The sequence below is a fragment of the Rhincodon typus genome, chromosome 45, assembly GCF_021869965.1.
Source record: "Rhincodon typus isolate 14 chromosome 45, sRhiTyp1.1, whole genome shotgun sequence".
Taxonomy (NCBI): Eukaryota; Metazoa; Chordata; class Chondrichthyes; order Orectolobiformes; family Rhincodontidae; genus Rhincodon; species Rhincodon typus.
Window position 1 is genome coordinate 9,790,121 of NC_063376.1, and position 9,658 is coordinate 9,799,778.

The window sequence follows — 9,658 nt, forward strand, 5'->3', positions numbered from 1 at the left end:
TGTCCTGCAGATTTCCATAATCTGCCCACCTGCTCTTCTTCCTGCTCGCCATTTTGGAGGTCTATAACAAGTACCCGATAAGGTTACCACTCGCTTCCGGTTTCTCACCTCCAACCATCCAGATTCTAATCCAGGAACTGCATTTCATTCAAGGACAATTTTATATATCCATGACCAAGATTGCTATACCACCACTTTCTTTTTTTTTTAAAAACACACCCTGTTTCTTTTAAAAGCCTTAACCCTGGATGTGAAATATCCAGTCCTGTTCTGGCTTGAGCCCTGTTCTTTGCCACTGTGTCATATCCCCTAGAGCAAATTCTCCTTCTAGTTTTGTTCATGATACTCTGCATTTATGCAGACAATTTAACCCTGCCCTTATCCCTTTCGTGCCCAATGGAAGGCAACCATTTATTTGTTCATTATCAGCCCTCATACCTTTTCCCCTTTCACGATCATCTCTCTTTGCCCTCGTTGTTAGTTCCAAAACTAGGACAATTAGTCTGCCCACCCCACTGCTTTACAAGTTTAACTCCACCCCCACTACATTTGTTTACATTTCAGATTAATTCCATATCTGTTCCGGTGAAGCCCATCTCATCTGAACAGCCTTTTTTCTTTCCCAAAAGTGATTCCAGTGTCCCAAAAATCTAAACCCTCCCTTCCAATCTATCCCTCAAAAGACATCAAATGTAAATCTGGATCTGGATCTGCATATGTAACCCACCCAATGCCTGGACCTATATTCATAAAACGGATAACTTGGTTTTTCCTGTGTCTGTGATCGCTGTGCAAATTGCCTCATTGCATATATTGTAACTGTGACACCACTTCAAAAGTATTTCATTTGCTGTAATCTGGTTGTGGAAGTCGCAAAGCAATGTAAGTCTTTCAGCCTTTCTGCTGTGTAACAGTAAGTATTTCACCCTCTTCCTTAATGTTTTCTCCCTTCAGTGTCCTCCGTTGAAAGGCAGAGTCCAGAAGATTCTTCATTGGAGGTGGGGTGAACCGCCAATACCAGTCCCTGTGCCCAGACCACCTGATGCCAATCCTGAGGATTCCCCACCGAAACCACTGCACGGGCGCCCTGAACGGGAGTTTTTCGTTAAGTGGGCTGGCTTATCGTATTGGCACTGCTCCTGGGTCACTGAGCTGCAGGTGAGAATTGGTAGTTTTTCCTGTTCCGTGTATCAGTCAGAAATGTGGGGGAGAAACAGAATAAGGTTAGTTACAGAGTAAAACTTTCTCTTTATCCTCATCAAACACTCCCAAGAGGGTCTAGCGCAGATTGGGATCCCAGAAGTGGCTCAGTGGTTAGCTCTGTCTCGTGGCCAGGGACCCAGGTTCAGTTCCACCCTCGGGCGACTGTCTGTGTGGAGTCTGCGCAAACTCACCATTTCTGTGTGGGTTTCCTCCAGGTGTGTGTTTCCTCCCACAGTCAAGAGATGTGCATGTTAAATGGATTGGTCATGCTAAATTGGCCATAGTGACAGGGATGTGCAGACAAGGTGGATTAGCTATAGGAAATGCGATGTTACGGGGGTAGGGTAGGGGGGTGGATCTGGATGAGATGCTGTCTAGAGAGTTGATGTGGACTCGATGGGCTGAACGGCCTGCATCCACACTGCAGGGATTCTGAGAAGTGATCCAGTGTGAATGTGTGCTGGGAATTATTTTCAAGTTCCTGGATTAATACGTGCATGGTGAAGATTTAAGTTACTCAGTATCTCTGCTCTGCAAATTATTCACAGTTGGTGTAACTCATGGCTTTGCTGGCTTCCCACAGCTGGAGATTTATCACTCGGTGATGTTCCGGAATTACCAGCGAAAGACTGACATGGACGAGCCACCTCCGTTTGATTACTGTTCTGGGGATGATGACAGCAAGAGTGAAAAGAGAAAAGCCCAGGACCCTCAGTATGCTGCAATGGAGGAGAAGTTTTACCGCTATGGGATAAAGTCTGAGTGGATGACCATCCATCGTATCCTGCAGCACAGGTTGGACAGCTGCCAGTGAAGAATCATCAGTTTGTCTCTAGTATCAGGGGTGGGGTGCCCTTCAGACCCTCCAGCTTTATCCACCATTCATTGTGACCTGTGACTAATGTCTATTTATCATCGTGATTCTGAACTCTGAACATCACTTCTGAGCATAGACCGTATCACTAGTAGACATGAAAAGTTTAAGTGACTCCCAAAACCCAAAGCGTTTTTAGGGGACATGAAGGTCCACTGATTCCAATTATAGAAGTAGAATGCATGACACAAACAATCCATTCTGCCCAACTGTTCCATGCTCGTATTCTTGCTCTCCTAATCTTTTTATGTAAGTCTCTTCAACTGCATTTGTAATCTTTCTGATCAAGCTGTTCAGAAGTGTTGTGATACACATCTGGAACAGGTGGGACTTGAACCTGGCTTTCGTGTCTCTGAGGTGGGATTATCAGCACCACACCACAAAAGGTCTCATTTGACAGCATTTATATTCGTTTGAGTATAGACGATCTAATCATGGTGTTTAAATCGGTATAGTTAAGATTTAACAAGTAAGATGTATGCAGTTAAGATACAGGTCGGCCCTGACCTAATTTATTGTAAGGTTTTGGCTTGCTCCTGTGTCTTCCTTTTTCCTTATGCACTTATTTACCTCCCATTTCTTTAAATATAAACTGATGGTTGTCTCAGCTACGACGGTGGTAATGTGGTACGCATTCTCGTCACTTCCTGAATGAAGAATTTCCTTGTGGCATTTTAGGCAGTGTCTTGTATTCTAACCCTAGTTTTGAACTCTTCCATAGGCAGAAAATTCCCACCCTAACCTGGCTGAGTGCAGTCACAATCATGCTTTCTGTTGACCAGATCAGAGTAGTTTGCTCAAACACGTTAAAGCACAAACTTTTATTTAATAAAGTTTGAGCTGCCTTTTATTCTTGGCGCGGAGGTGATAGTTTAATAGTTTCTGATTTAATTTTAATCTCTTTTTTTAGTTGTGATCCTGTCCATTATCCATTTTGGGTGTTGGCCAAGAACTGCCATCTGATCCAATGGCCTCTGCTTGGTTTGTTTGTTTGTTTTTTGCGCTTGCCCTGTTGAGTTGTGCATGAGTTAGTTGTGGGGTTGAGTGATTGGCAGTGTCCTGCTTGTGCCAGTGTCCTCTTCCCAAACGTCTCCACTCAGCTTCCATGGCGTTCCTTTTTGCAGTATCGACAGGAAGGGAAACTACCACTACTTGGTGAAGTGGAGAGATCTGCCATACGACCAGGCCACTTGGGAGAAGGATGAGCTGGAAATCCCGGATTACGATTCGCTCAAAGTTGCATACTGGAATCACAGGTCAGTGAGGACAGGAGTTTGTCATTGTCATTTTCATATGGCAAACTGTTACCTGTGAGAAATCTGCAGGAGTCAGTGTTGCGGCTTCAGTTATTGCCATACTTAGAAATTTCTTGTCATTGAGAGACAGAGATGTGGGCAGTCGGTCATTTGAATATGTTTAAGGCTGGATTTTAGATATTGAGAGAATGGGGGTGATATGAAAAGTTGAGAAAGTGAGGCTAAGATCAGCCTTGTTATTATCAAATGGTAGAGCAGGCATGAGAGCATATGATCTGCTTCTGTTTTTGTGAAGTTAAATGTTGCCAGTTGTTTACCAGCACAGAAAGCTCAATGTACTCGCCCGATGAGTGTGAGATGGCTGCTGACATTCAGCTTTAACCTCATGCTGTTTCTGCTGCAGGGAGATGATCATTGGGGAGGATCCCACCAGGCCCAAGAAAACAAAGAAGTTCAAGAAAATCAAGGAGTTCTTGGCTGACAAGCCTCCTGGCTCGCCTGCAATAGAGGTGAGTGGGGCATGGAGGCATGGAACTGTCCAGTGTCTGTAGCCTGGGCTGGGCTTGTGATTTAAACCTTTTGAGAACAGAGGGTAGAAAGGGGTAACCATTCTACCTCTGTTTAATTATAAGTTAGAATTTGCAGTGACACGGAGCAGTGTATTGGGATGTAAAAGGTTGAGGGGTGACCATAGTGAATTGTTACAATTTTAAGCAGTAAAGAAACTTGATCCCAATAATCTTCCTTCAGTGTGTGGGATACACATTCAAAGTTCAAAGGTGACTAACCAATCAATGACTGCACAGAGCGAGTGGAGAGAAGAGTATAACAATAATACGTTAAATGAAGAAACTGAAGCAATCCTTGGCTGTATGTGGTATATAAGAGACTGATCAGATAAACTGGCTGGTCTCTTCCAGCTGTTGTGATTTGAGTTGTAAAAGATTTTGCAGCTCGCTTTATTTCAATGTGATAGATGAGGTCATGTGTAATAAGTATAAGAATTGTAGAAGAATCTTCACTCCCTTCTAAAGGGGGGAGGGGGGAGAAAAGTGTTTTTGCCACTTGATGGCAATGTTGGGGATTATCCTGCACTCTTTGGAGTTGTGTGGCACTATAATGTAACAGCTGAATATCTTAAGTCTGGTACCAGTACTGCACTGTCAGACTTGAGGTTTGTGTTTGTAGCTTCTGTTTCCAAGGCAACGTGCCAGCAGATGAACTGAGCCTTCTGTATTCACCATATTGTATTCCCCTCTTATTTTCAGAACTACACACAAATGTCTTTTCAGTCCATCTTGCTACTGGATTTAGTGGCCTTCCCTGATAATTGAGGTCCACCTTAACTGTGACTTTTACCATTCACTTGTTATTTTATGATTTGGTATTTGAAGTAGGACTCCCCAAAGTTGTTCTTAAAATTTTTCTGTCAACTTCTGTCAATTCTTGTTCACATTCTTAAATGCCATTATGATCACATTCTCAGCAAGCCACAACAATCCAATTTCCCTAATTTTTTTCTTATTTCCTGACCACTTGGGCTGGCATGTTCCTCAGTAGGTTGTTGATTCGAGTTTCACTGCAAAGACTTGAGCACAAAAACAAACTACACTGCTTCTAGTGTTGTACTGAGGAAGTTGTACTCTGTGTTAAATAGAGGCTGCAATCATCCTCTTGGAGCATAAGATTATTTTAGATATTTTAGAGAGTAAGAAGTTTTCCCAGTGTCCTGCCAAAATGGATCTTTTCAACAACACTAGCAAAATATGAACCTGGTCCTTCATTGCTGTTTGAGATCTTGCTTGCAAAAATTGACTGCACTGTATTTCTGTTTTATTTTCACCTTAGTGGATAAGTGCATCTCTGGCTGGACCAGCTTTTTGTTTGGCCATCTCTAATTGCCCTTGAAGGTGGTGGCACTTCCACTTCCACCACCTCCTCTTCTGGTAGTGCATTCCAGGCTGCTAAACAAAGATTTTTGTTTTGCTCCCTAAAAGGACATTAGTGAAAGATCACATTTTCTTCTCTCTACAGCCTTGCAGTTACTGATCTTTGATTCTTTTAAGATACTTCTCCAAATGATATTAGTACAAGTCTCCCTCTCTTTCTCTCTCTCTCTCCAGGCTGCTACCACTCTCTGCATGGAAAAACTTCCCTTGCACATCTCCCTTAAACTTTCCCCCTCTGACCTTGAACCTGTGCCCCCTTGTAGTTGAAACTTCAACTTGTGAGATTAACAGCTTTTTAGTGTAGGCGTACCCACATTACTGTTAGGAACAGAATCCTAGGATTTTGACTCAATGGCTGAAGGAATGGTGATATAGTTTCAAATTAGGATGGTGAGTAGTTTGGAGAGGAACTTGCAGGGCCTGGTGTTCCATTTAGAAAGAGAAGGGCAGCAGATAATTGGGAAGTGTTTGTGGGTTTGGAAGAAGCTGTCTAACTCGCCTTGGAGTTGTAGCAGTGGTCATGCTTCAAAAATAATTCATTGACTGTAAAAGCATTTTGGGATTTCTGAGGTTATGAAAGTTATAAATTAATTATTTCTAAAAGGCACATTTCTGACCATTTTTATTTTGTTAGCTTCACCTTCCAACAAAAGCCATTTGTCATTCCAGCTCTGGTTTTTTTTTTAATCTGAAGGTTGCGTCATTTGTTTCTCCTTTCTTTTTGTCTTTGTCTTTTTCTCTGCAGCCAACAATTAAATACGAAGTACAGCCAGACTTCATCACAGTCACTGGTGGAACTTTGCACATGTACCAGCTGGAGGGACTAAACTGGCTGCGCTTCTCCTGGGCGCAGGGCACTGACACCATCCTAGCTGATGAGATGGGGCTAGGAAAGACCATCCAGACCATTGTCTTCTTGTACTCTCTGTACAAAGAGGTAAAATGCAACTTAAACTCAGTAAGTCCTGACTATGTTGTGGCAGGAGTAGGAATGTGGTAATGTATTTTGAGAGGCGTGAACCTGCTGTACAGAGACTTGTACTAATCATTTGGAGAAGTATCTTAAAAGAATCATCAAAGACCAGTAACTGCAAAGCTGTAGAGGGAAGAACATGTGATCTTTCACTAATCTCCTTTTAGGGAGCAAAACAAAAATCTTTGTCATCTGGACCTGTACAAGTCCAGCCTCATTCTGATGTGGTTGACTTTTCAACCTCTTACCGATGTGGACCTGTGAACTACTCCATTGCCACCGCTTTCCTGTTGGGAACTAAGGATGCCAGCATCCCCAGAATTGTATTTGTACTTGGAGTTAGTGTTTTGAGCTGGCAAGGTATTAGAGAGGTACCTGCGTTGCAATTGTGAGATTAACAGCTTTTTACAATTTTATGTTCTCATGCACCACGGACATTACTGGGTAAGGCCAGCATTTGTTGTCCATCCACAATTTCCTTTGAACAAGTGGGTTGCCAGGTCATTTTGGAGGGCAGGTGAGAGTAGTCACATTATTGGGGGGTCTGGAGTCACAAGTAGACCAAATAAACAAATTTAAAAATTACAGCACCGGAGAACAGGCCCTTCAACCCTCCAAGCCTGTGCTGACTATCATCCCCTAATTAATCCAAAAATAAACCTGCCATTTTTCGATCCGTATCCCATATTTCCTCCCTATTCATGTACCCATCTAGGTGCCTCTTAAATGTCATCACTGTGCCTGCTTCCACCACCTCTTCTGGTAGTGCATTCCAGGCTGCTACCACTCTGCGTGGAAAAACTTCCCTTGCCCATCTCCCTTAAACTTTCCCCCTCTGACCTTTGAACCTGTGCCCCCTTGTAATTGAAATTTCAACCCTGGGGAGAAAACCTCTGACTATCCACCCTATCTATGCCTCTCATAATTTTGTAGACCTCTCTATCAGGTCTCCTCTCAGCTGCCATCTTTCCAGTGAAACCAGATGGAGAGGAAATCCGTTTTGTCTAAATGTCATCAATAATGACCAGATGGATTTTTAAGACAGTTGATAATTTTATGGTCAATGTTTGAGACTACCTTTTACATCCCAGATTTATTAATTGACTCCCATGGTGGGGTTTGACTGGTGTCCCCAGACCATTAGCTTGGTCCTGTGGAATGCTAGCCCAGTGAATTACCACTGTGCTATTTTCCTATCTCTTTAGATTCACACTTGACCACTTCATTTTGAAACTTGCAGTTCAGCTGGTCCTGAGAACCCTCGGTCTGAGCATCAAACTTTGTCTGATGGTTCCTTAAGGAGTTTTTCATATATAATTTGGCTATATAATTTTAAGTTATTGCGGAGGTCATTTAGAGTTTAGTTGCTGGTTACTGCAGGAAATTTTCACGTTGCTGGGCTCTCGGGAATTCCAGTCCCTTGTTGGGAAATGGTGAATTTTCCTACGCTGTCTCCATTGAGCATTCCGGGTTTTGCCCAACGTGCCAACTGGATTGATTAGTCTTACATTTGAGTATGATTGGATTGTTCCCTTGCTTCTCAGGGTTGTGGGGATTTGGCTTTGAAATGACCTCCTATGGGATCACTGCATCTCCATTGCAGAAAACTGAATATCTACTTCATGTAAAATAGGGATAGCAAGTCAGTAGCCCAGAATTACACTTGCCCACAATTCTACATCTGTTTATAAAATCTAGCTTTTAAATTGTAAATGACATGTCAGTCTAGTGTGAATTCCAGAAGTGATGGTGTGGATGCAGTAGGATACTTGTCAGACAGCTTCTTTCTGCTTCCCACTGGAAAAGAATGGGTTTGAAATTGTTTAGCCTGTCTTCAGGCATCCTGTCATCTACCGTCTGCAAAGTTTTCAGCTAATCCAAAATTCTGCCCCATATCCTATTTCACACCCAGTTCCTTTTGCCAATCAGCTTGCTAACTGGCATTGGCTCCTGATCTGTTAACACCTTAAATAGAGAACCAAATCCTTCCTCGGCCTTGTCATCCCCTCCCCCTATGATCTCTTCCAATTCTGTGCCACAGTCCTTGACTCTCTGATATCTCTCTGCTCCTTGAATCCTGGCCTTGTCCTGTTTCTGTCATTCGACCATTGATTACCATGCTTGGGCTCTGAGCTTAGAATTCCTCCCAGTTGATTTGTCTCTTTCCAGCAAGCAGCCCTGGCAGTTGGCCACTGTTACTCGTAATTGTGCTGTATAAATGCAAGCTGTTTATTAGTACAATTGATCATCTTTTGTCTCCTCAGGGACATTCAAGTGGCCCCTTCCTGGTCAGTGCTCCTTTGTCTACCATCATAAACTGGGAGCGTGAGTTTGAGATGTGGGCACCAGATTTCTATGTGGTGACATACACTGGAGACAAAGACAGCCGTGCTGTCATCCGGGAAAACGAGTTTTGTTTTGATGACAATGCAGTCAAAGTCAGCAAGCGAGCTGTCAAAATCAGGGTAAGCCTTCAACATTTAGAAATTTTGAGGGCTGGATGGCCCAGGGCTAGGTACTGATATTGAATTCGTGTGTCCAGTGACTGTAGGGCCCTGTGCCTACACTGGAGATTTACTTGGGATCATTTGACATTGGGTTGTAAGCTGTCTCACTGGGGTGTAACCTGAAAAGAATCTTAAACTGGAAAAGGAGCAGGTTTGAGAGAAAGTTATCCTGTCTATCCTAAGCTGTTCTAACTAATGTTTTATTTTTTTTGTAGAGTCAGGCACAAGTGAAGTTCCATGTTTTGTTGACCTCCTATGAGTTGGTTACCATTGACCAGGCAGCACTGAGCTCCATTAAATGGGCCTGTCTAGTGGTAGATGAAGCGCACAGACTGAAGAACAACCAATCCAAGGTGAGGTCTAGTGGGGGACATCCTCTATCCTATTCTGTCAACTTCTGATGTCTTCACATCATTCACATTTCCTAGCAGCTCTTGTGTGCCTTATTTCATATTGATTACTGACTGCGTGTCTTAAAAATTCTTCCCATATTTTAATGTGATCCCTAAATGAAGAAGCTTTCGTTTTAACTGAGTCCTTAATTCTGGTAGCCACCACCTGGCTCAACACCTCCATTCTGTGGTTGTGGGCATTGCTGACAAGGCTGACATTTATTCCTCTTGAGTTATGCTGGTAAGTTGGGAACTGAGTATCCTGCTTCGCCATTTTCAGAGTGTAGTTAAGTCATCTGTGTCAGTGTGAATCTGGTGTCATGTACAGGCCCAGATGTATTGTGACCTCCATGAAGACCCCTAACCTCTAAAGCACTCAATTCCCAGTCACCAATTTAAGAGAATGCAGCGTAGGATCATAGAATCCTTATAGTGTGGAAAAAGGCCATTTGGCCCATTGAGTCTGCCATGGCCCCCCCCCCCCCCCCCCCCCCACAACCCGCC

The 9,658-nt window shown here is 43.2% G+C and overlaps 1 protein-coding gene across 1 annotated transcript in view; it reads left to right on the forward strand.

The window, feature by feature from the left end:
• Positions 1–9,658, forward strand: part of LOC109920005 (chromodomain-helicase-DNA-binding protein 3-like) — a 77,581-nt gene that overhangs the window by 15,652 nt on the left and 52,271 nt on the right. The window contains exons 7-13 of the mRNA XM_048620068.1: positions 955–1,158; positions 1,787–1,998; positions 3,202–3,333; positions 3,737–3,842; positions 6,028–6,219; positions 8,520–8,720; positions 8,978–9,115. Coding sequence (XP_048476025.1) covers positions 955–1,158; positions 1,787–1,998; positions 3,202–3,333; positions 3,737–3,842; positions 6,028–6,219; positions 8,520–8,720; positions 8,978–9,115 — 1,185 coding nt within the window. The remainder of the gene's footprint in view (positions 1–954; positions 1,159–1,786; positions 1,999–3,201; positions 3,334–3,736; positions 3,843–6,027; positions 6,220–8,519; positions 8,721–8,977; positions 9,116–9,658) is intronic.